This window comes from Lagopus muta, chromosome W (assembly GCF_023343835.1).
Source record: "Lagopus muta isolate bLagMut1 chromosome W, bLagMut1 primary, whole genome shotgun sequence".
Taxonomy (NCBI): Eukaryota; Metazoa; Chordata; class Aves; order Galliformes; family Phasianidae; genus Lagopus; species Lagopus muta.
In genome coordinates, this window is record NC_064471.1 from 3,897,942 (window position 1) to 3,925,022 (window position 27,081).

General features: G+C 44.6%; 2 protein-coding genes across 14 annotated transcripts in view; one reads left to right on the forward strand and one right to left on the reverse strand.

The window, feature by feature from the left end:
* The window catches only part of LOC125686442 (uncharacterized), a 161,036-nt gene that overhangs the window by 99,811 nt on the left and 34,144 nt on the right, over positions 1-27,081 (reverse strand). The window lies entirely within an intron of this gene.
* LOC125686409 (ras GTPase-activating protein 1-like) overlaps positions 1-27,081 on the forward strand; it is a 259,593-nt gene that overhangs the window by 28,067 nt on the left and 204,445 nt on the right. For all 13 annotated transcript variants that reach the window (XR_007373789.1, XR_007373787.1, XR_007373788.1 and 10 more), the window contains exon 2: positions 364-513. Coding sequence is in view for 10 of the 13 variants with exons in the window: in XM_048930352.1 (XP_048786309.1) it covers positions 364-513 (150 nt within the window). In the remaining 3 variants the exon portion in view is untranslated. The remainder of the gene's footprint in view (positions 1-363; positions 514-27,081) is intronic.

The window sequence follows — 27,081 nt, forward strand, 5'->3', positions numbered from 1 at the left end:
TCTAGTTCTGCTCCTTTATTGAAAATAAACAAATTAAGGAGGAAAGAAAAAGCTTGTCATAAAGCTTTTGTCCTCCATGGATGGTTTAGAGTGCTGTTTTCTAGTGTGAGTTATTTAGGGAAGTAGCTTATCTGAAAACCTGTGAACTATTTAAAATAAATAGTATTATGTATATTGAAAATGAGTAATACAACAGAGGTTACACCTGATAACTTGATAACTTTATTTGAAAGAAAGGCTTGGAATTTCATCAATTTCAAATGGTAGCTTTTATTATTTTTACGTCTATTTTGTGAAGATGAATAGAATCATTAAGTTCTAAGGACAACCATTGTTACATTGTTACTTTTTTTTTTTTTTTAGATGGTATCATGGAAAACTCGACAGAGCAATTGCTGAAGAGCGTCTTTGGCAAGCAGGGAAATCTGGAACTTACCTTATTCGAGAGAGTGATCGGAGACCAGGTTCATTTGTGCTTTCATTCCTCAGTAAAACAAATGTCAATCATTTTAGGTGAGAATGAAATGTTTTCTTTTAAAACACTGTTAATCTATTTGTCATTTTAGAAGTCAGTACAGCATAGAAAACAATTGTATTATAAATTGAATGTTTATGACTTTCTATTCATGTACTCTTTAGCTCCTCGCTTGAGTTTAATTGTTTTAAACTGTGATAATACTTAAAAATTACTTTGCAGGCTAAAGAATAAAAATGCGAGGAAAACGTCATCAGAATAGCAAAGCTTGTCTAAAGCTGTTATGACAACTTACAGTAGCATGCAGATTTATTAGTCATCTGACAAGGTTGTTTCGAGTCTGCCATAGTACCTCCAAGGACAGACTTGAATGTTGTAGCTAATCTAGGTGCTCTTTTTTTTTTTTTAAAAAAAGAAAAATAACAAGGAGAAACAGAGGATATATATTTATCCAACATTCTGCTGGAATCAACTTTCAGTATGTGTTAAATTATTCTAAATATAAATATAATTTTACCCAAAATTCTAACTAGGATTATCTTTCCATTGGTAAGTTGTATACATAATCTTATTCTCATTCAGCATAAACTAGATGTGTTCTGGGAACCTCCTGAATGTTAGCCAACATGTAGTGTTCTGGAGTGTCATATTCATCTTCACAAAACAGGAAATCTAATGCGTTTTAAAGAGTAAAAAACAAACAAAAAGCAACAACAAACCAAAACCAACCTTGTTAGCTATCTAGATAACAAGAAATAAATGCAAAGCAAATTAAGTCACAGGGCAAATGAAATGTCATACTTAGGTTAATATCATGCTGTCTCAACTAACAATTCATGCTTCTCACCTCTACTGACTCTTGTTTGGGAACTGGTTATCATGTGGTAGTAAAAGAAAAAGAAACTACAAGGGCTGCTCTGAAAGTAATGCCTCCTATTTTATTATGTTGATCCATGACATCAGAGGTGGATGTTGGTGATATGGCAGTTGAACCTTCCTGACAACATTCCATTACATTTTGTTGGTGTGTGACAGATGGCAGCAGAGGAATAATCTGAAAAAAATGACATATCACATGAAGCAGGTATGAAGCAAAGATGTGTAATTGAATACCTCCATGTGGAAAAAATTGTACCCATTGACATTCATCGACGTTTAAAAAAAGTTTATGGAGAACAAACAGTAGATATCAGCAAAGTGACATGGTGGGTGGTGACATGGATCGCCGAGGTCTGCGGCTCGGAGCTGTCTCTGGCAGAACCGCCGTGACTTTTAGCGAGGTACAGGGGATTTTAATCGCTTTCCTCATCGAGGATTCCTGCGGCAACCGTGCGGACGCCGCTCTCAGTTGGGCTACTCTCGCGAGAGCAGCTGACGCAGCGTGGGCGTTGCCAAGGCAACGGCGGGAGATTTAAACGGGCGCAAACCGGAAGCAGCCCTTGATCGCCCCTACAAAAAGCCCTCGAGAGGGCAGCGACACGTTGCTGCCCACCTGAGGCACAGCAGAGGAGGTAGTACAGCTATCTCCCAGGCTGTCTTAATGTGGTGCTTTTGTAAGCTACCCCTGTCTGGACTCCCCTGCAAGGAGTCTTGTTATTGCTATTGGTGGTAAGTGCCAGGGCACTTAGCGAACCCGGCAACAGTGTGAGGGTAGGGGGCAGCAGGGCAAGGCCGATCACTTGCACCCCTTTAGGACTTTCTTGTTGAGTTAGTGAGCCTGCTGGTTGCCATGGGTGCACCCCGGCAGAAGGCTTCAAACACAAAAACTGTGAAGACCCATGCAGAGGTCCCGAGCACACGCAGCAGAAAGACAGTAGCCAAGAAGACGGTCCAGAGCCAGACTGAGGTCTGGTGCATGCATAGAGGGGAGAACAACGGTATGAAGTGTGTGGCGACTGACAGAGATACCATCACGAGATGCTAGTGTGCAGGTCACTGGCTGTGAGGAGTGCCACAGCCTGGCCTTTGCAATGCCACATGAAGGAGGCAGCACTTGTATAAGGTGTGAGCAATTGAATGACTTGCTCAGCCTTGTGATTAGCCTGAAGGAGGAAGTGGAGAGGCTGAGGATTATAAAAGAGTGTGAGAGGGAGATTGACTGGTGGTGTCAGTCCCTCCCAACCTCAGGTTCTCGGCACACAGACGAGGCTCCTCACAGAGCACGTCAGCCCCTGCCACCTTACAAACACCTGGTAAAGGGGAACCAGCCAGCTGACAGCATTTCAGCGAGCCCCCTGTCCTCTCTTCCCCCTAACAGCAATTTGAGAAGGGAGGAGGAATGGAAACGGGTACCTGCTCGGCGGAGGGGGCATCCCCCATCCCGACCATCCCCGGCTCCCCAGGTGCCTCTGCGTAACAGGTTTGAGGCCCTGGAATTTGAGGGGGGGACGAGTGAGAGTGCGGAGACAGGTTCACCCGTGAGGTTGCCTCAGGCGAAGCGGTCGCCCCCAAGCCTCAAGACTGCTTCTACCCATAAGGACAGAAGGGTGATTGTCATAGGCGACTCCCTTCTGCAAGGAACAGAAGGCCCTATATGCCGGCCAGACCCTACCCACAGAGAGGTGTGCTGCCTTCCTGGGGCACGGGTCAGGGACATTTCAAAGAAAATTCCTGGGTTGATTGTGACGCTTATACAATTTTCATCACGACGCATGTTGGTACAATTCAGGACGAGTGATTGTCTCACTCCAATTTATAGGAGGGAGAGGAGGTTCTTTTATTATCTATATACCCGGCATGAGATTAAGAAGCAACGGTTCAAATGTTGGTCCGACCAGTTTATTACAAATCTTAATCAGGGAAATGGGGAAGGGAAGGGCGGACACTATTATGAATTAGGGTAATGGGGGAAGGGAAGGAGGGCGATAGAAAAGATAGAAGAGAAGAAGCAAGGGGTCTTTATAGGCAGCAAGAGGGAGATAGTCACCACCATGGATCCAGCGTGGTCCGTAGTTCAGTCTTTGATCTTCAGTAGCGGTGGGTTGTCAGGCAGAGTTGTCCTGTTGACAACGACGACGGTGAGAAGGACGACGACGACCATGGCGATGATGGCCCCTTTTCAATGCTTTCAAAGTGGTGAAGTCAGCTATCTTTGGAGTGACAGCTCAAATCCAAAGTGGTTGAGTCAGCTCTCCTTTGAGTGGCAGCTTCTGGCTCTGGGATCTCAGCAGAAACTCCTTTGTTCCCATCTTCCGGGCCTTGCCAGCAGATAAGAGGGAGCAGGGGTACCCATCTGCATCCTGTTTCTCGCAGGACACGATGGTATCGTTCCCCAATTTTCCCACACCTAGCTGGAGCTGTTTTGTCACAGGCCAGATCTTCCACCAGGAAACACTCCTGAGCACTCTCATCCGCTCTTCTACAGAGCAAGCAGCTCTGGGGGAAGGGGCTTTCAAATGTTCCCAAAGCGATATCCATTGTCACACGGTTAGCACCCATTAGTTGCCTCCTCAACAAATCACTCAGAGTCTTATCACAAGAAATACCTCAGGAAGCAAGCTTTGAGCCAAAAAACAGAGAAGGATTCTCACAGTGATGATCAGTGAATGTTGATATTCTTTTATGGGCCAGTGCTCGATGATGTGACTGGAGGCATGAGGTCATGAGGTGCAGGTCCGTTCTATGTTCCATCAGTCCCATGTAGACCATCACCGGGTGTTGTACGTGATCTGACAGCAACACTGGAACGCTTCATGGCATTTTGTTCCTTCCGTTGATCCTGAAGGCTCACAGACTCACGGGGAGTAATGCAGATGTTTCAGAGGTACCAGGAGAGGAAGGTCTGCTCTCCAGGGCAAGATACAGGCCGTATTTCTATCCTGGGTAAACACTTCCACTTGTACTGGGGCACGTCCTGGCCGCCTGTACCACACCTTCTGGCCAGATGTCTGCGGCTGCATAACGATATCAGGCACCAAAGGAGGTGTCCTGATCTGCCACAGGGACATGATGGGGGTCCCTTTAACAATGAAGGTTGGAGTGTTGACCACAATATCAGTAGGCCATGTACCTATTACTGGAGGGACTACTGAGCCTCCCACCTCCAATAGTCTCCCCCAAGGTGCAAGTAGGCCACACCATTTGGGTCCTACCAGCACCTTCCAGGGCCATTTTATTCTATGGGTACCTGGATCTAAATTCTCAGGGGCAGGGAGCAGAAGATTATTTTCGTTAACAATCTGGGGTCTTAGCTGATGTCACGGAGTTGACCAGATCAATCTATGTCCGTGACAGAGGCAACAGGCCTCTGCCTTCCCCCCACCCCAGTCCCACAAAAAATGGGAAGGAAGGAAGGAAAGAAAAGAACAGCGGCAACAATCTATGGAGGAAAACTTATTTTACTATAATATCGGAATACAAGATAACACAATATATACAATTTAATTGAAACTGAGATTAATAAATCAGACAAGATGAGAGAGAGAGTTCCCGGGACCGAGTCAAACCTGAAAAGCTTGGAATGGCTAGGAAAGCACCATCCAGCACCCACTGCAAGGCAGCAAGAGAGCGCCCCCCCCACCCGGAAGGGCCAGATCCCGTGACTTCTGTAATGTACAGGGATAGGTACCTGGGATTGGGGCAGTGACACTTCAATACCCCGTACACTACATGATGTTTTGATGTGGAATACTGAAACCCCAAAACAAAAAAAACATAGAAGCATGACAGTTGGAAATATCCAAGTAATTTTGTCAGGACGGTATCTCTGATAAAAGCAGAATTTATTCGCGATTGCAATGGCGGGCATCCCGCAAGCAGGAGCGCGCCTATGGACACAACATGACAGCCTTTATACCCTGTTTTCTCCCCCTTGCTTTCCCCCTCCCCTGTTTCCCCTATGGCTGGGTAGTCCAGGTTCACAATCTTATCAGAAGGTTTACATTTGCTATTTACTTGTTAATTTATTTGTTATCTGGTGCCAGTCAGTAGTCATCCTGTTGTTTCCAGGATGTCTCGGTGCTCTCCATGTCCTATTGATATGGTGATTTTCTTTAAAGTCATCATCGTTAAACATAGAGCACTGGGGGATGATGACAGGCCTTCCCAATGTCTCTTCAGGCACTTCTTCGGTCATGCCATGGCTTGTTCTCTGGTTTGCTCTGGTGCAGGATATTCTTGCAGTGTGTATGACAAAATACACATCTATACACCTATATACAGAGTGTGCGTTCCTGGGAAGGTTCGTCTATACGATAAGCGATGTAAACTTATCAGAGATCTTCCCCAAGTTAAGTAGAAGGACTCCCAAAAAGAACTATGATAGCGGAGATCATAAAATAAAAATAATATTATACAATTCTAATGCAGAAACAACATTTGATTCCCACAGTTCCCCCTTTTTCTATTTTATACATTGTTGATTTCTGCAATTCCCTTTTGTATGGGAACTGCTGAGTCAGGGCCTGAACCTCTGATTGATCACCTGAGGTGAGCCATGAGTCAGCCAGAGGAGCACAGGTGAAGGCAATTCACCTGTGCTGCTGGAAGGGGGGGAGACAGGCTCCACCCCTCCTGGACCTATTTAAGAGCTGGCTATCAGAGGGGAAGGATCTCTTCTGGAGATCCTCCTCTTTGATATCTTCTAGTGAGCTCGACCCAAGGGTAAGCTCTTTTACTTATTCTCTTTTGTGATCCTTGTTTGCTTTGCGTTACTCTTTTGATTATATTGCAATTATAACATCTTGGTATCTATTGATTATACATGATTGTATTGTGATTATAACGTCGTGGTTATACACTTTTTTCTAAAGTTCACTTTTATAAACATCTCTCTCGTCTTCACTTTATCTCCTATCTCCTCTAATGCCATAATTTTATCCAAATGTAATGGCTCCATTAGTGTTTGCTTCAATAGTGCTGTCTCTATCAATCACTCTACTAGTCCCCTCACAAAGGGGTTAACACAGCAAGCAATGGCCGTCAGGGCACCTGCTGCTACTGTCAAAGAAGTAGATGTGGATACAGTCACCCCTTTCCATTCACCAAACCAGGACTCCAACCATCCAGTGACAGAAGTATCTATTCCTGATTTTTCTGCCACTTCATTGACGAGGGTGGCTCCAAGCCCTTGCAATGCCTTCGTTATGATGTCATCCAGAGCTGTGTTATTGGGATGAAGGTGCAACAACGGGTACCCAGCATTACATATACACTCTTTTATCATATCTTAGGAGATCCTGTTTTCTCAGGCCACTCTACTTGTGGCATCTAACTGTCCTGCAATTCTCTTTATTGCACTCTTTGTATAATTTGTAAATCTCCATTTGTATAATCTTTATTATAACAGACATACTTAATCCAATCTACATTCTTGTTGATCATTTCCCCCAGGACAGTGACTCAAACCCTGCAACCGTTTGATTTCTTGCCTTAAAATCATTGGGGACAACAAGAAGAGAAAAGTTTAAATCCTTAGCTTGCCCACATACCAAACTGTACTGATATGCAATGACGTTTGTCACAAGAGATACATAAGTATTTACATCAAATGCTGCACTCAACAAATCAGCATTTCTAACAGTTACAAGAGCCCACATTTCTGTCTTTGGATTCACAATTTTAAGGGTCCTGCTGATTTCGGTTCTCATTGTGTTCGATGGACCTTCTTAACTCTAGTATGATGTATCCACATTGCTTTTACTGTTGTATGGGATGTTAGCAGCACCTGGAACAGACCTACCCAGCTTGGTTCCAGGGGCAAATCTTAGATATTTGTTACATACGTATTATTGAGCCATATCAAGGCCTTGGGCTCTAGTTCCTAGAACCAGTTTCTCTATTTCTCAAAGCTATTCCTGTAGACTTATCACATGCTCAGTTAGTATTTTTCTCCCTACTTGGGTAGAAATCCCCTTTTGTACAACATAAGACCTTGTGTAGAGTATTTTGATAGGACTTAACCCTTCTTTGGCTCTAGGTTTTGTTCTGGTATTAAGGAGAGCCAAAGGCAACAACTGTGATCAGGATAGTCCAGCTTCCTGGCTCAGTTTCACAACCTGTGATTTAATTAGATAGTTATGTGCAATTGCCAATTTATTCCCAATGCTTGCTGACCTGTTGGACAATCTCTGCTATAAAATGAGTAAAATGAATGCTTCTGGTCACCCTGAAAGGGTATTGGTTAGAACTAGCATATATCAAAACCCTCATTTTTCCTGGCAGTAAAAAAAATCAATTTGCGATTGTTGTTCTGGAAGGTTCCCTTTCCAACAAGCCCCACTTGTACCCTGTTCCTGGTACTAGGATTGTACAGTTACTTTCTGGTGTCTGTACCCCCCCCCCCCATGTTTCATTATGTTCCCTTAGTATTTTATAGAATTTGGTTCTAACGGGCACAACAATGTGTCCACCTGGGTATGCACCCATCTGTCAGCTTGCTCTCTTCCCTTCATTCCTTAGATTCCTATCCTTTCTAGAGTACCTTATAGGTTCTGACTAAGGTTCAGGTATTTCAAGTTTACCATCGGGAATTAAAGCCATTCTCCAATTTATTTTCCTTCAGCTGCCTGTTTTGCCACCTGATCCACCATCATATTTCCAGTTTCCTGTACAGTGTCACTCTTCTGATGTCCTTTACAATGTATAACAGCCATGATGTTCTTTGGTAGATTTACATCATGCTGAATTTGTTTTCCTTGTGTGTAAGCAATCCTTGCTCTTTCCAGATGGCACCATGAGTGAGTACCACCCCAAAAGCATATTTAGCATCCATCCATATATTTAAGGTTCTTGTCAAGGCAATTATCTCAGCCTTCTGAGTGGAAGTCCCCACAGGTAGTGGTTTTGCTTCAATTACCTTGTCAGTAGCAGTTACTGCATGTTCTGCCTTACGGTTTCCTTGTCTTCACAAAACTGCTTCCGTCGATGAATCCAGGACTCCTCAGCATCGTCCAACGGTTCCTCCTGTAGCTCTGACCAACTTGCACAGACAGTCTCCATGCAGTCGCACACTGCTGGCTTGGAGGCAGCTCTGCGTTGGCGTTCTGGGTGTTCAGCAAATTGCTTCCTTTTCTTTGATCAGTTGTGCTTTCTGCTGAGAAACTTGATAGCCATTTAAATCAAGAAATTCAGCAAGCTCACAGTCCATTGTACACAGTCCTTTGTTACTGTAGCATCCACGTACTGCAGTAAAGTTCCATTGTGAGATGGCAAATCCAAATCTCAGGCTCACGAGTTGACCAGTTCTCAAAATTCATTGGTCTGTTCTCACAACCCTGGGTAACACTGTGCAGGTTAACTGTATTATTATTATTACTATTTTTAGTTATTATTATTTTTTCTTCTCTCCATATTTGAGTTTTCCTATTCAAAGGCAAATAATTTTAGACTTTGTTTGGCAAAACCAGGCAGAAAAAGGTGCACTTCAAATCCAGAATGGTAAACCCCACCTACTTATTCCTTAACTTGGTCAATAAAGATATACACCATGGGTTGTATATGTCCAACTTTTCTATTAATTGCCCTCAAATCTTGTACCAAACTATAGCTCTTGCCATCCAATTTTTCATTTGCAAGATTGGGTGTTGTATTTGGATTTCTATCCAATTAATAATCCAAAATCCAAAAAGTTACTTTTCTTTTATCCTCCTACAGTCTTGTATCCTCAGAGGGCATTGCTTTACCCTGGTTGGGCTGGCTCCCATCTTTAACTTAACTTTCATTGGGCTGCGTTTTTGGCTCTGCCAGGCATCCCTGATGCCTGCAATCCTGTGTATACCCAATGTAGGATTTACGTAACTTCTGGGAGTACAGCATTGCTTTTCCCAGTTTGTGTTAAAGCCAGGCTTAAAATTTTCAATCCACAGGTCTTGCTTGACAAGTAGTTCCAATCGTCTCTACTGAATTTAATCTCTACATTCAACTATTCTAACATGTCATGCCCAAATAATCATTTTGGAGAACCTGGCATGTACAAGAATTTATAAATTCCTTCTTGTTCTCCTAGCCTGTATTTAATTGGTCCAAAAAAAAAAAAAGTAAACTTCTCTTGCCAGTAGCAGCTACAAATATTACGAAAATCATCTACGGGTAATAGTTCTTGATGTAGCACAGATAAGAGGCACCCAGAGGTACCAGAAAATAAAACTCTTCAGCCTGCTTCCCCTGCTGCTTTCGGTCCTGGCGGGGTGGAACTCTCCCTGAGTCCTTCCAGGCTCCCCTTACCTCTTCTTCTAGGTAAGGACATCCCTGTTAACCTTGCTCAACTTTGCCTTCCTCAGCTTGTTTTTCCCAAACCCTTTTCACTTCCCAAACTCTCATCATCACAGACATTACGAACATTATCACAGAAACACAATCACAGAATCACAGAATTGTAGGGGTTGGAAGGGACCTCCAGAGATCATCGTGTCCAACCCCCCTGCCAAAGCAGGTTCCCTACAGTAGGTCGCACAGGTAGGCATCCAGGCAGGTCTTGAACATCTCCAGAGAAGGAGACTCCACGACCTCCCTGGGCAGTCTGTTCCAGCGCTCCGTCACCTCACTGTAAAGAAGTTCTTGCGCATGTTTGTGCAGAACTTCCTATGCTGCAGTTTCCGGCCATTTCCCCTTGTCCTGTCTCCACTCACCACTGAAAAGAGTCCATCCTCGCCAATCTGCCCCCTCACATCTTAGATATTTATAGACCTGGATCAGGTCCACTCTCAGTCTCCTTTTCTCAAGGCTGAACAGACCCAGTTCATTCAGCCTTTCTTCATAGGAGAGATGCTCCAGGCCCTTCACCATCTTTGTGGCCCTCCGCTGGACTCTTTCCCTGTCTGTTTTGTACTGGGGAGCCCAAAACTGGACGCAGTGCTCCAGATGAGGTCTTACCAGGGCAGAGTAGAGGGGGGGGATCACCTCCCTCGACTTGCTGGCCACGCTCTTTTTAATGCACCCCGGTAAGCCATTGGCCTTTTTGGCCACAAGGGCACACTGCTGGCTCATGGCCAACCTGTCGTCCACCAGGACACCCAGGTCCCTCTTCAGCAGGTCACCCCCTAACCTGTACTGGTGCATGGAATTATTCCTCCCCAGATGCAAGACTCTACACTTGCTTTTGTTAAACCTCGTCCGGTTTTTCTTTTCCCAGCTCTCCAGCCTGTCCAGGTCTTGCTGAATGGCAGCACAGCCTTCAGTTTCAGTTTATATTTCAGTTTCACCCCCTCCTCTCCCCAGGCTTCCTGTACTCACACTGGGATATCGGGTTTCCCCAGCTCTCTGCAGATGACTGCTTTTCTCACTTCCAATATTTCACACTTCCAGTATCCGTCGCATCCCAATTCACGAGCACTGCACCCTTCACATTACAGCAGGAGGCTCCAGCCCCCAGCTCTGTATTAAGGGTATTAGAGTACCTATATATAGAGTACCTAAGGTATTAGAGTCTCTAATACAACAGTATTAGAGAAAGGAAAACTTTCCAGGTCCCATTCGCATTACTCCAACACCCTCAGTAATAGATAGCACAGCCTCTCTCCAGGACCCTGCGCAGATCAGCAGACGGCCACTCTCCTCCTCTGGAGAGGTCACCGCCGCTTTAGAAATTGCACTGCTTTATAAATTAAAGGGGGGGGGGAGTTATCTAAGGGATCCCATTTATGATCTTTCTGCTTCTCTTTTCTATTTCCTTTGAACTTCGACTCCATGCGAGGAACATTTCTGTTGGAAATAATCCAAGTAATTTTTTTCAGGACGGTATCTCTGATAAAAGCAGAATTTATTCGCGATTGCAATGGCGGGCGTCCCACAAGTAGGAGCGCGCCTATGGACACAACATGACAGCCTTTATACCCTGTTTTCTCCCCTTTGCCTCCCCCCCCTCCCCTGTTTCCCCACTGGCTGGGTACTCCAGGTTCACAATCATATCAGAAGGTTTACATCTGTTGTTTACTTGTTAGTTTATTTGTTATCTGTTGCCAGTCGATAGTCATCCTGTTGTCTCCAAGATGTCTCGGTGCTCTCCTTGTCCTATTGATATGGTAATTTTCTTTGAAGTCATCATCGTTAAACAAAGAGCACTGGAGGATGATGTCAGGCCTTCCCAATGTCAGGCGCTTCCTCGGGCATGCCATGGCTTGTTTCCTGGTTTGCTCTCCTGCAGGATATTCTTGGAGTGTGTATACAGAGTGTGCGTTCCTGGGAAGGTTCGTCTATACAATAAGTGATCTAAACTTATTAGAGATTCTCCCCAGGCTAAGTAGAAGGACTCCCAAAAAGAACCACGACAGCGGAGATCATAAAACAAAAATAACATTATACAATTCTAATGTAGAAACAACATCTGTTTCCCACAATTTCCCCCTTTTCTTTTTTTTTTTTTTTTTTTACACTGTTGATTTCTGCAAATTTTTGTTCTTTAAGGCATTATCGTATACATTTCCTCCTCTTCTTCACTTTCCTCATTCCCTATTTCCTCTAATACCATCATTTTATTCGAATACAATGGTGGCTCCATTGGCGTTTGTTTTAATAGTGCTGTTTCAATCAATCGCTGTACCAATCCTCTCACACAGGGGATGACACAGCACCCAATAGTCACCAGGGCTCCTGCTACTGTAATCAGAGAGGTAAATATTGATATAATTGCCCCTTTCCATTTACCAAACCAGGAATCCAACCATCCACTGATAGAGGTATCTATTCCTGAATTCTCTGCCAATTCATCAGCAAGAGTGGTAAGTCCTTGCAATGCCTTAGTTATTGTGCCGCCTGGGGCTGTGTTATTGGGGATGAAAGTGCAGCAGCGAGTACCTAACATTACACATACACCTCCTTTTTCTGCTAGCATCATATCTAGAGCAATCCTATTTTCCCAGGCCATCTTACTTGTGGCATCTAATTGTTCTGCAATTCCCTTAATGGCACTTTTTGTATAATTTATAAATCGCTGTTGATTATAATAGATGTAATTAATCCAGTCTACATTTTTGTTAATTGTTACCCACCAAAACAGTGACTCAAACCCTGCAACAATTTGATTTCTTGCCTTAAATTCATCAGGGACACCCCTAGGCACTCCAATTGGATCTATATATATTGAGTCATCAAATGATACTCCTAAGCTTCTTTTGTTTCTTCCAGGATTTTGGGAGACTCCTTTTTCAAATGCCAGGGTGAATGGTATAACTAACTGAACAAGTGCACAGGTGCCTCCCCAATTGGATGGGAGAGTGGACCGTAAGACCTTCCCCCCGCAATACCACCAGAGGTCTGCCCTGGGGATTCCTAATCTGGAATAGTTCCCTGCCAAATCTTTCGTAACATTCAAGACCTCACTGCATAGGGAAAAGTTCCCTATAAGCCTGGTAGCCTTTACACCCTGCCGTGAGAGGCAGGCTGTATGATTACCTATGGCTGTGGAGAATGTAGGAGGGATCTGGACATCTGTCTCAGACATTGGAGGGAACAAGAGAGAGAGAGAGATTTGCAGGCTTCATTTCCCCAGGCGGTTTTCTCCTGGTACAGGGCAATTATGCATTGCATCCCCTGGGGATCCTTGGTCCATCCCAGAGAAAAGGGCACCACCTGAGCTATAGGCCGTCCAGATGCACAAGCATAGCAGTTGCTATGGTTGAGACTCTGGACAGTATACTTAATCCATTCTACCCAGGCATTAGCATCCCCATATCCTGTTTCAATTTCAAATGTTTGTCTAAGATCTTTTATCTCTTTAACTGTCACAATTGTGGGGTTTTTAGGAATATTTTTCACCCCCTCATTGAGTTTTTCCTCATTCTGGACACTCAGGGTGTCATCCGGGAGTATATCCCATACGGCTATCCGGAATCTAGCTGTTGGATCTTTTCCACGTATGTCTATCCCAAGTCCAAAGGTGATATTAACAAGATTATCAGCCTCGTTAATTGTTATTGTCACTGGATTGCATTGTAAGGGCTGACAGTTTGGTTGGGCAGTTCCGTTAAAGATGCTTATTCGATCTTTTAATGTATGTGCCCATGGAGCATCAAATATCCCAGGTATATATGTCCAACCTCGATAGGTGGTTGTCCACCATACATTATTCCATCCATTACAAGGGAATCCCTTATTCATACCCGGTTCAGGACAGAGATATTTATTTTCACTACTTAGTTGTCGTTGAGTATTCAAACTTCCACAGGCTATTACCTGGCAAGCATCAAATGTGACAGTCTGGGGTACTTTCTTTCTTGTAACATTTACCCAAATCTTAATAGGGTATCCCCCTAATCCTCTCTGAAAGTCATCCTTTTTCCAAGCCATCACTTGACTAAGGCTTTCCCTAAAACAAGTCGTTATCAAGATCAAAATAACAAGTGGGTTCTTCCCCAGCATTGTTGTCAAACCTTATGTTTTCCTAATAATTACAAAGATAACAAATGGGATATACTCTGTTACAACAGTACATTAATTCTATACAGGCTTTACTACTAAAAATTCATTCTAGACATTAATTCTATGCAGGCTTTACCACTAAAAATTCTTTCTAGACATTAATTCTATGCAAGCATTACTACTCTCCCACTTACATATACTATTTATTTAATTACTTGAGAAGTTAAAGATTAGTTTAAAATGACTTCACAATTCCCTCCTCCTAATTCTTATCTTTAAAGGTTCTTCTGTGACAATGGCTTCCCAAGCCTCAGGGCTAGTGGATGCTTTTACCCGAGTGTAGTGAGTCCATCCCTTCTCAGCAGTTCTCACAGCTGTTTCAGTCGTTAGAAGTACTTGAAATGGTCCTTCCCAGTCAGGCTGTAGTTTTGTCTCCTTCCACGTCTTGATCAGGACCCAGTCCCCTGCTTGAAATTGACGAACTGGAAATTCCAAAGGCGGTGTTTGTGCTAATAGTCCTTGGACTCTGAGAGCTGATAAGGAGGATGATAACCCGAGTATATAGTTTTTAAGAAATGCATCTTTAGTTTCAAACTGTGGTATCTCATTTTTCTTTCCCAGATATGGCAATCCAAACAACATTTCATATGGAGAAACCCCCACATCTTTTCTTGGTGCTGTCCTTATTCGGAGAAGTGCCAAGGGCAAACATTTGGTCCAAGGCAGTCGAGTCTCCAAGACTAACTTAGTTAGGTGTCTTTTTATGGTCTGATTCATTCGTTCCACTTTCCCTGATGATGGAGGATGCCACGGGGTATGAAACTCCCACTTAATCTCTAGAGTATGCATTAGTTTCCGTAAAATTTGTGATGTAAAATGACTACCTTGATCTGAATCAATGTGCTCTACTACTCCATATCTAGGGATTATTTGTTCCAAAATTACCTTGGTTACCATATTTGCAGTGGCAGATACTGATGGAAATGCTTCCACCCACCCAGTTAAGTGACCTACTAGAACCAGTAAGTATTTTACCCTACCCACTTTGGGAAGTTCTGTAAAGTCTACTTGAATACTTTGGAAAGGTCTAATCCCTGGTTCCCTTCCCCCTGCAGACCGACTACGAATGACCTTGTTATTTACCCTCCGGCATGTTGCACGCCCTCTACAGACCTGTTTAGCCAGTGTGTACATCCCTGCACATACATATTTCCTTAGTACAGCATCACACATAGCTTGTACTCCCCAGTGACTCCCTTGATGCAAGATGGTTAAAATCTCCCTTGTTACTGCTTTGTTTAACAATTCTCTCCCATCTGGAAGGATCCATCTCCCTTCAGATTCTATGGCCCCCAAATCTCTAAAAGTGTCTTTTTCTTTTTCACTGAATACCTGCCCTGGGGAAGGAGGAGGTATCTCAGGCACAAGATAGTTCATGATAATTTTTGACTGTAAAGCAGCTTCACGGGCTGTTTTATCCGCTATTCGGTTTCCCTGAGCAATAATTGAATTCCCCTTCTGATGTCCTTTTATATGCACTACTGCAATTTCAGTGGGTAATAGTAAATTTTCCAGGATTTGTCTGATCAGTGCTTCATGAACCAATTCCTTTCCTTTACTATTGATTAGTCCTCGTTCCTCCCAAATTTTTCCAAAGGTATGTACCACTCCATATGCATATCTTGAGTCTGTGAGTATAGTTCCCTCCTCTCCTTTAAGGAGGTGAAGGGCTCGATTCAGGGCATATAATTCGCATGTCTGAGCTGACCAATTACTAGGCAGCTGGCCCATCTCTCTTACCTCCCCTTCTGCCCCCTGTACTATGGCATACCCATTGTACCTTTTTCCATGCACCACCCTTGAGGATCCATCAATGAACAAAAGCTTTCCTTCACCAAGAGGAGTGTCTTGCAGGTCAGGTCTTACTTTTGTCTGATATTCAATTAAATCCAGACAATTATGTTCTATATTTTCCTCTTTTTCTTCCCCCTTCCACAAGAAAGTGGCTGGGTTTAAGCAAGATTTAGTGATAAACACTAAATCATTTTTTTCCATCAAGATTACTTCATACTTCAGAATTCTAGAGTCAGTTAACCACCTCCCAGCTTTCTGAGTTAAAATGGTTTTCACCTGATGTGGAGTCATAACCACTAGTTGTCTCCCAAAAGTAAGTTTTCTGCTCTCCTCCACCAGGAGGGCAGTTGCTGCTACAGATTGGATACACTCTGGCCATCCCCGAGACACTGGATCCAGCAGTTTAGATAGATAGGCCACCGGCTGGCGCTTATCTCCCCATTCCTGAGTTAGCACTCCCAAAGCTGCCCCCTTATCTACAGTGACAAATAATTGGAAGGGTTTATTTAAGGCAGGAAGAGCTAAGACTGGAGCAGTAATTAAACTTTGTTTTAGCTCTTTTATTAATTCCCTTTCCTCAACAGTCCATTCAAGGATGTTAGGCTCTCCATCTAATAATTTAAGATACAATCCTCTGGTTTTCTGAGCATATGACTCTATCCAGAGTCTGCAGTATCCTACTACCCCTAGGAATTTCCTCAATTCCCTCTTTGTTTTGGGCAAGGGTAGCTCGATAATTCCTTGAATCCTTTCTGGGGTTATTTTGCGCTTTCCTTCAGAGACTAGGTGTCCCAAATACCTAACTTCTTTTTCTACGTACTGCAGCTTATCCTTTGATACTCTCAATCCTTGCTTCCCTAGAAAATTTAGCAACTCGTTTGTGGCTCTTTTAACTTCTGCTTCTTCTAGTCCTGACAATAAGAGATCATCTACATATTGTAGGAGTAACACTCCTTCTGGTGGCTGGAATTGTTCTAATATTTGTTCCAAAATTTGCCCAAACAAATTTGGTGATTCTGTGAACCCCTGGGGTAGGACTGTCCACTGATACTGCTGTTTCCGCCCACTTTCAGGATCTTCCCATTCGAAGGCAAATATGTCTCTGCTTTCGTGATCCAGTGGAACAGACCAAAAGGCATCTTTCAAATCTATAACACTAAACCACCTATTTTCATTTGGTATTTTACTCATCAAGGTATATGGGTTTGGAACCACTGGATGCCGTTTTTGTACTATTTCATTAATTTTTCTCAAGTCTTGCACTAATCGGTAGGAACCATCAGGTTTCCTGACTGGTAAAATAGGGGTATTGAAGGGTGACATACATGGTTCCAACAATCCATCCCTTAGTAATCCCTGTATCACAGTTTTAAGGCCAATATGTCCCTCAAATGGAATTGGGTATTGTCTCTGTCTTATAATCTCATATTTTTCTTGTAATTTTATTTTCAAAGGGGTTATTCTTAGCCCCCCCCTATTTCCTTCTTTTACCCAGACCACAGGGTCTATTTCTCTCTCATCTACCTCAGTTAATATATTCATTGAGACAGTTATTCCGTCTTGGTGGGTTGCTATTTGAATTCCTAATTTCATCATAAGCTCTCTTCCCAGCAGGTTAGTCCCTGCATCAGTCACATACAATAATTGTTCTGTTATAACCCTATCCCCTAGTTTTAATTCAGTATTTTCAAAAAGTGGTACTGTCATCCCAGTTCCCTCTACCCCTGTTATTCTTAGAGTCTCATTTGTCAGTTTGAGTCCTGACACCTTGTGGGCCAGTGATGATCGAGCTGCCCCAGTATCAACTAAAAATACAACATCTTCCATCTCAGGTCCCACTCTCATATTTACTAGGGGCTCCTGGTGGGACCAAATTTTTGAAAGCCCCAGACTCCCCTATTCTGAATTCAAAGCTGCTAGTAACTTTTTCTCCTGTTTCCACTCAGGACAGTTTCTTTTTATGTGTCCTGGTTTACCGCATTTAAAACATTTCCCAGCACTTTGCTCCAGCTGAGACCTTACTTGATATCTTTGGGATCCTTCCTCTCTTCGCTTCCCTCCAGGGCCTAATCTCCCTCCCATGTTCTTTTCTCCATTACCCATTTGGTTTTTTTTCACCACTTGTTCCACCATGGAAACCATTAACTTAGCTTTTTGTTTCTCTTTCTCATTCTCCCTTCTAACATACACTTTCTGAGCTTCTCGCAGTAACTCCTCCAGGGACTTTTCACTCCATCCCTCTATCTTCTGAAGCTTCTTTTGCACATCTGGCCACGCCTTAGTTACAAAATTAACTTTTAGAAGCCCCTGGGCTACAGGATCCTCAGGATTCATTCCTGAGTATTTTCTCATTCTGTCTCTAAGTCTTTCAAGAAATTCACTGGGGGATTCTTCCTTATTCTGCTGAACCTCAAATGCCTTGATAAAATTCTGGGACTTGGGTACCGCCTCTCTAATCCCGGTGATTATTATGTCCCGCAAGTCTTTCATATTTTGCCGATGTTGTGGATTATTACTGTCCCAGTTAGGGTCTTCCACTGGATATTTTTGCTCTGCTGGTATCACCCCAGGACACCCAGGCGGGTTATTCCTTTCCCATTCTTGCATAGCTGCCCGCCTAATCATACCTCTTTCCTCTCCTGTAAACAATATACCCATAATAGACATCATTTCCATCCATGAGTATAAATTTGGCCCCAGAAATTGATCTAATTGCTCCGCTACTCCTATAGGATCCTCAGTTAAGGATTTCATCTCCTTAAAATTCCTCACTTCTCCACTAGTGAGTGGGGAATTTACATAACCTATTTCCCCTTGTCCCAGTGGAACTTCCCGTAAGGGATACATGGGGAAGTTAATATGGTTAGTTTTAGGGAAGGGAAAATTTTCAATATCTTTTTTGCATCGTTCTAATTCTTTCCTGAGCCCAGCATGCTTTCCTTCCTGTGAAATGACTCTACTCCCCCATTTTCTCTTTCTGGGCCTACGGCTATTGCCCCCGGTGCTGTATTGGGATTATATGGGGGAGGTAAATTCTTTAGGGGGTCCCATTGATTAGTTGTCTTTTCTAATTCCTCCCTTTCCTGGTCCGGACTTTTCCTTACTACTAACAGACTGGCTTCTTGAATCCAACAAGAAGCGTATTCTGATTCCTCCCTTGAAAAGGGGGTTTTATTCTTTACATATGAATTCAAAATCTGACACACCCAATTTTTGTCAGATCCATATTCTGGCCAGAATATTGATTTTCCTTGTATTGGCTCTCTAGGCCATATCTGTACACAATATTTAAGCATCTTTTTCTTATCCTTGTCCCTAGTTTTGTGATCATCTTTCCAATTCTGAAGCATTTTTCCCAAGGGGCTATCTTTAGGCACAATTTTGGGGACCCTTTTCCCTTGTTCTTGGGAGCTCCTATTCCCCATCCCTCCGGAATGCTACTGTGAACTACCTAGTCCACAGGTTACCACACTCCGATTCTCGGATTTTAGGGTCAATCCCTCCGGAGTATCTTACTCCGATTCTTGGATTAATAGGGGTGTACTGCTGGCACTTCGTCAAGTGCACAGGGTACCGCACACCAACAGCTCCCTCCCGAGACTTTTCCTTTCACCAACACAGCCGCTTCGTCCGTCCCTGGCTGTGCCCCTCGCGGGACAACGGAACCGCAGGTCTGGACTCAGCACTCGCTTCGCACTGAAAGTGCGTCTCAGTCACACACACTCACTCGAGTCTCCACTGAACCCCAAGGCAAGAATTAAATTCCCTTACCTTGGTCCGTACACGAAGTTACCGGGTCACAATGGCCAATACATGTGCCTTCCTGCCCCTTGGCTTTCACAGAGTCCGTCCTTTATGAAACAGTCTCGGTTTTTTATCGGCCGTACAAAGGAGTCACCCTACCACCCAGACAGGACCGCTGAAATCAGCGGGGTGCACCTATCCTGTGCAGGGCAGTAGGAAAACTCTCAAAGAGGCGATAATAATCCCGGACGAGCCCCCAAATTGTTGGAAATAATCCAAGTAATTTTTTTCAGGACGGTATCTCTGATAAAAGCAGAATTTATTCGCGATTGCAATGGCGGGTGTCCCACAAGTAGGAGCGCGCCTATGGACACAACATGACAGCCTTTATACCCTGTTTTCTCCCCTTTGCCTCCCCCCCCCCCTGTTTCCCCACTGGCTGGGTACTCCAGGTTCACAATCATATCAGAAGGTTTACATCTGTTGTTTACTTGTTAGTTTATTTGTTATCTGTTGCCAGTCGATAGTCATCCTGTTGTCTCCAAGATGTCTCGGTGCTCTCCTTGTCCTATTGATATGGTAATTTTCTTTGAAGTCATCATCGTTAAACAAAGAGCACTGGAGGATGATGTCAGGCCTTCCCAATGTCAGGCGCTTCCTCGGGCATGCCATGGCTTGTTTCCTGGTTTGCTCTCCTGCAGGATATTCTTGGAGTGTGTATACGGAGTGTGCGTTCCTGGGAAGGTTCGTCTATACAATAAGTGATCTAAACTTATTAGAGATTCTCCCCAGGCTAAGTAGAGGGACTCCCAAAAAAACCACGACAGCGGAGATCATAAAACAAAAATAACATTATACAATTCTAATGTAGAAACAACATCTGTTTCCCACAATTTCTGTACTTCTTGCACTCATTAAGCGATCTAAGCCAATTCTGTTTCAGAAAAGGAGTCTTACTGTTTACATATAAGTACAAAGTCTGATAGGCCCAATTTTCCTCAGTCTCTTGTTTTGGTCAAAATAATGACTTTCCCTGTAGTGGCTCTCTACAGTATACAGTATTTAAACATCTTTTCACTGTTCTTTTCCTAGTTTTGGGATTATTTTCCAATTTTGAACCACTTCTCCCAAGGGGCTGGCTCTCTCTAGGCACCATTCTGGGGACCTTTTTCCCCTGCTCTCGGGAACTCCTATTACCCATCCCTCGAGGATGCTACCGTGAACTCCCCAGCTCACAGGTTACCACACTCTGATTCTCGGATTTTGGGCCCAATCCCTCAGGAGTACTATACTCCTATCTCGGATTAATAGGGGTGTACTGCTGGCACTTTGTCAAGTGCACAGGGTACCGCACACCAACAGTTCCCTCCCGACACTCTACCTTTCACCAACACAGCCGCTTCATCTGTCCCTGGCCGTGCCCCTCGCGGGACAATGGAACCGCAGGTCTGGACTCAGCACTCGATTCGCACTGACATCGCATCTCAGTCACACACACTCAAGAGTCTCAACCAACCCCTAAGGAAAGAGTTAAATCCCCTTACCTTGGTCCATGCATGAAGTTACCGGGTCGCAATGGCCAACACCCGTGTCTACCTGCCCTTGGCTTTCACAGAGCCCGTCCTTTATGTAACAGTCTCGGTTTTTTATCGGCCGTACCAAGGAGTCACCTCACCACCCAGACAGGACCGCTGAAATCAGCGGGGTGCACCTATCCTGTGCAGGGCAGTAGGGAAATTCCTAAAGAGATGATAATAAATGGGGACGAGCCCCCAAATTGTTGGAAATAATCCAAGTAATTTTGTCAGGACGGTATCTCGCATAACAGCAGAATTTATTCGCAATTGCAATGGCGGGCGTACCGCACGCAGGAGCGCTCCTATGGACACAACATGACAGCCTTTATACCCTGTTTTCTCCCCCTTGCCTCCCCCCTCCCCTGTTTCCCCAATGGCTGGGTACTCCAGGTTCACAATCTTATCAGAAGGTTTACATTTGCTATTTACTTGTTAATTTATTTGTTATCTGGTGCCAGTCAGTAGTCATCCTGTTGTTTCCAAGATGTCTCTGTGCTCTCCTTGTCCTATTGATATGGTGATTTTCTTTAAAGTCATCATCGTTAAACAAAGAGCACTGGGGGATGATGACAGGCCTTCCCAATGTCTCTTCAGGCGCTTCTTCGGGCATGCCATGGCTTGTTCTCTGGTTTGCTCTCCTGCAGGATATTCTTGCAGTGTGTATGACAAAATACACATATATACACATATATACAGAGTGTGCGTTTCTGGGAAGGTTCGTCTATACGATAAGTGATGTAAACTTATCAGAGATCTTCCCCAAGTTAAGTAGAAGGACTCCCAAAAAGAACTATGATAGCGGAGATCATAAAATAAAAATAATATTATACAATTCTAATGCAGAAACAACATTTGATTCCCACAGTTGGAGGCCTGTGACGTCCTGTTCCCCAGGGGTCTGTACTGGGTCAATCTTCTTCAACACCTTTATCAGTGACCTGGATGAAGGGCCAGAGTGCACTCTCAGCACATTTTCTGATGTTACAAAGGTGTGAGAAGTGACTGAAACACCAGAAGGCTGTGCTGACATTAAGCAAGAACTGGACAGGCTGGAGAGTTGGGCAGAGAAGAACCTAATGAGGTTCAACAAGGGGGAATGTAGTATCCTGCACCTGGGGAGGAATAACTGCATGCATCAGTTCAGGTTAGGGGCTGACTTGATTGAAAGCAGCTCTGAGAAGGACTTATTCATCCTGGTGGACAACAGATTGGCTGAGAGCCAGCAGTGTGCCGTGGTGGCTAAGAAGGCTGTCACGGAGTTGACCAGATCAATCTATGTCCATGACAGGGGCGACAGGCCTCTGCCCTCCCCTCCCCACCCCAGTCCCACAAAAATGGGAAGGAAGGAAAGGAGGAAAAGAACAGCGGCAACACTCTATGGAGGAAAACTTATTTTACTATAATACTGGAATACAAGATAACACTATATACAATTTAATTGAAATTGAGATTAATAAATCAGACAAGATAGAGAGATAAATCAGACAAGAGAGAGAGTTCCCGGGACCGAGTCAAACCTGAAAAGGTTGGAACGGCTAGGAAAGCACCGTCCAGCACCCACTGCAAGGCAGCAAGAGAGCGTCCCCCCCACCCGGAAGGGCCAGATCCTGTGACTGCTGTAATGTACAGGGATAGGTACTTGGAATTGGGGCAGTGACACTTTAATGCCCCGTACACTACATGATGTTTTGATGTGGAATACTGAAATCCAAAAACAAAAAAAACAAAAACAAAAAAACAAAAACATAGAACCATGACATTCCACCCCTTATTCTACATCGTTACATCATGCTTAAAATATATATATACACATATACAAACAAACAAAAAATGATTAAAATGCACACATGGCTATATACATATACATAGAATTAGTAACTGCACTCCCCCAGCATCAAGTTTCCTTGTGGTACACATTGAACATCCCCATTCTTCTGCATTACCCACCAAGTGGATCCTGGTCACTGGGCAAAAACTGTACCACGGAGAGGTTTGCCCTTTCCAGAAGCTGGAAGAACCCAAACTGCCTTTCGTAGCATGTTCTTTACAGGTACAACAGGGACTTTATCTCCCTCTACAGTATGTAGGGAACTGTATTGGTTAGGACCATCTCAATTGATAGATCCTCTGGTATTGACTAACCAGGTGGCTTCTGCCAAATTCTTCTCCCAGTGCTTAAATGTTCCGCCACCCAGTGCTTTTAGCATCGTTTTTAACAATCCATTGTATCGTTCAATTTTACCAGAGGCTGGTGCATGATAGGGAATGTGGTAAATCCACTCAATGCCATGATCTTTGGCCCAAGTATTTACAAGAGAATTTTTGAAATGAGTCCCATTATCTGACTCAATCCTTTCTGGGGTGCCATGTCACCACAGGACTTGTTTCTCGAGACCCAGTATGGTGTTTCGGGCGGTAGCATGGGGTACTGCATATGTTTCGAGCCACCCAGTGGTTGCCTCCACCATAGTAAGCACATAATGCTTACCATTGTGAGATCGTGGCAAGGTGATAGAATCAACCTGCCATGCCTCCCCGTATTTGTACTTTTGCCATCGCCCTTCCTCCCAGAGAGGTTTCATCCTCTTGGCTTGTTTGATGATGGCACATGTTTCACAGTTATGAATAACCTGTGCAATGGCATCCATAGTTAAGTCCACCCCTCGGTCTCGGGCCCATTTGTATGTTGCATCTCTCCCTTGATGACCTGAGGTCTCATGGGCCCACCGAGCCAGAAATAATTCACCCTTGTTCTGCCAGTCCAGGTCTATTTGAGCCACCTCAATTCTGGCAGCTCGATCTACCTGATGGTTATTTTGCTGTTCTTCAGTAGCCCGACTCTTGGGCACATGAGCATCTACATGGTGCACCTTTACGACTATAGTCTTTGTTCGGGCAGCAATGTCTTTCCACAGTTCAGCAGCCCAAATAGGTTTACCCCTTCTTTGCCAGTTATTTTGCTCCCACTGCTGTAACCACCCCCATAAGGCATTCGCTACCATCCACAAGTCAGTGTAAAGATAGAGCATTGGCCACCTCTCCCGTTCAGCAACATCTAAGGCCAGTTGGACAGCCTTTACCTCTGCAAATTGGCTTGATTCGCCTTTCCCTTCAGTGGCCTCTGCAACTTGTCGTGTGGGGCTCCACACAGCAGATTTCCATCTGCGATGCTTTCCCACAATACGACACGATCCATCTGTGAACAGGTCATATTTCTTTTCATTCTCTGGTAGTTCATTGTATGGTGGGGCTTCTTTAGCACGTGATACTTCTTCTCCTGGTGGTGTTCCAAACTTTTTACCTTCAGGCCAGTCCATGATGACCTCTAGGATTCCTGGACGGCTGAGGTTCCCCATCCGTGCTCGTTGTGTAATCAGTGCAATCCACTTACTCCAAGTGGCATCAGTAGCATGATGGGTGGAGGGAACCTTTCCTTTAAACATCCAGTTCAGCACTGGCAGTTGAGGTGCCAGAAGGAGCTGTGCTTCAGTACCAACTACTTCAGAAGCAGCCCGAACCCCCTCGTAAGCAGCTAAGATCTCCTTCTCAGTTGGAGTGTAGCGCTCTTCAGACCCTCTGTACGCCCGACTCCAGAATCCTAGGGGTCGGCCTCGGGTCTCTCGTGAGGCTCTTTGCCAGAAATTCCAAGTGGGACCGTTCTCTCCAGCAGCAGTATAGAGGATGTTCTTTATACCCTGTCCCGTCCGTACTGGCCCTAGGGCCATGGCACGGGCTATCTCCTGTTTAATCTGTTCAAAAGCCTGCTGCTGCTCAGGGCCCCATGTAAACTCATTTCTCATTCGCGTCACATAATAAAGGGGGCTTACAATGAGGCTGTAGTTTGGAACATGCATTCTCCAAAAGCCCACTGCACCCAGAAAAGATTGTGTCTCTCTTTTGCTAGTGGGTGGAGACATAGCAGTGATTTTGTCGATCACATCTGTCGGGATGTGACGACGGCCATCTTGCCACTTTATACCTAGGAACTGAATCTCCTGGGCAGGTCCTTTCACTTTGCTTCGCTTAATAGCAAAACCAGCACTCAGAAGAATTTGGATTATTCGCTCTCCTTTTGTAAAGACTTCTTCTGCTGTATCGCCCCACGCAGTGATGACATCAATGTACTGCAGGTGCTCAGGAGCACTGCCCTGTTCCAGTACAGTTTGGATCAACCCATGGCAAATGGTCGGGCTGTGTTTCCACCCCTGAGGCAAACGGTTCCAGGTATACTGAACGCCCCTCCATGTGAAAGCAAACTGTGGCTTACATTCTTTGGCCAAAGGAATGGAAAAGAAGGCATTAGCAATGTCAATGGTGGCATACCATTTGGCCGCTTTTGACTCCAGTTCATACTGGAGTTCTACCATGTCCGGCACAGCAGCCCCCCGTTGGGGTGTGACTTCATTCAGGCCACGGTAGTCCACCGTCAGCCTCCATTCTCCACTGGCTTTACGCACTGGCCATATGGGGCTGTTAAAAGGCGAGTGAGTTTTGCTGATCACTCCCTGGCTCTCTAGTTGACGAATCAAATTCTGAACGGGGAGCAAAGAATCCCTGTTGGTGCGGTACTGACGCCTGTGTACCATTTTTGTAGCAATCGGTACGTGTTGCTCTTTTACTCGCAGCAGCCCCACAGCAGATGGATCTTCTGACAGGCCAGGCAAAACAGACAGCTGCTTAATGTTGTCTGTGTCCACAGCAGCTATTCCAAAGGCCCATCGATACCCCTTAGGATCCTTGAAATGCCCCCTTCTGAGATAATCAATACCTAGTATACATGGAGCCCCTGGGCCCGTCACAATAGGATGTTTTTGCCAGTCCTTACCAGTGAGGCTTATCTCAGCCTCCAACACAGTCAATTCTTGAGAGCCCCCGGTCACTCCAGAAATATGGATTGATTCTGTCCCTTGGTGACTCGAGGGCATCAGAGTGCACTGTGCACCAGTGTCCACCAGGGCCTTATATTTCAGTGGTTCTGATGTGCCAGGCCATCGAATCCACACAGTCCAATATACTCTATTATCCCTTTCCCCCCCCGACTGAGGGCAGGGCCCCTCTATTCATTACCTGTGGTAACTGGAGCAACTGCACTGGTGGTAGATCTGCCTTGTAATTCTTTCACCCGGGCTCGTAGTACAGGAGTAGGTTGACCATGCCACTTCCCCATGTCTTCTCCATGGTCACGTAGGTAATACCATAAGGCAATTCGCGGTGTATTACCCCTTACTTGAGCCGGAGAGCGTTTGCTTCTAACAGCTGAGATCTTTGATGGTGCACGTGAGAAGGAAGGTTCATCGTATTTAGTTAGGTGGGCTCGCATCATCGCCTTCATCTCCTTGATCTCCTTCATTAGACTCTTTTGATTATCCTGATCTTCATCCAGAGTCTCTGATACTGCTACAGGTTTGTCACGGTTAATCAGTTGAGACACTTGCTTCGTCATTCTTGATATAGCAGCAACGGCAGCATGCATTGGGGACAGCAATTGTTCGTAGTTTTGAAGCGTAACAATTAATTCATAAATTAAGGGTGTTCTCTGTTGTTCCTGGTATCTGTCACACGCTGACGTTAGTGTAGCGGCGTATTTGTCCAGTGCTGTTGTCACGATTTTCTGCCATATCTCAGGCGTTGTCCTCACCTTTTCAGGGATGCGGTTTTGGTTTGGGTGGTTAGGAGCAAAGTCAGGGTCATACAGCATTTCCACCACGCCTATTTCCCTCAAATACTGGATACCCTTTTCAACTGTATCCCATTTCTTCATCGCAATCTTCAAGCTGCTTTTGAAGGGATACTTTTCCTTCACGGCTATTAACACTCGTTCCCAGAGGGAGGCAGCCTCATCCGAACATCGACTAATTCCTCTATCAATAGCTGGATCTCTGGCAATGGCACCTAGTTGGCGAGCTTCATTACCATCCAGAGACAAGCTATGGGCCCCACTGTCCCAACAGCGAACCAACCAGGACACAAGAGTTTCATTCGGGCGCCATGTAAACTCCTTTCTTGAACCTTGGATTTCAGTCATCTTTAGAGGCCGGCGAGTAGTAATAGAGACTTCCTCTTCATCACTCTCTTCTCCATGTCTCTTAGTTTTCGCTTTTGCCTTTCGCGATGGTGGTGGTTCTGAGGACGGCCCCT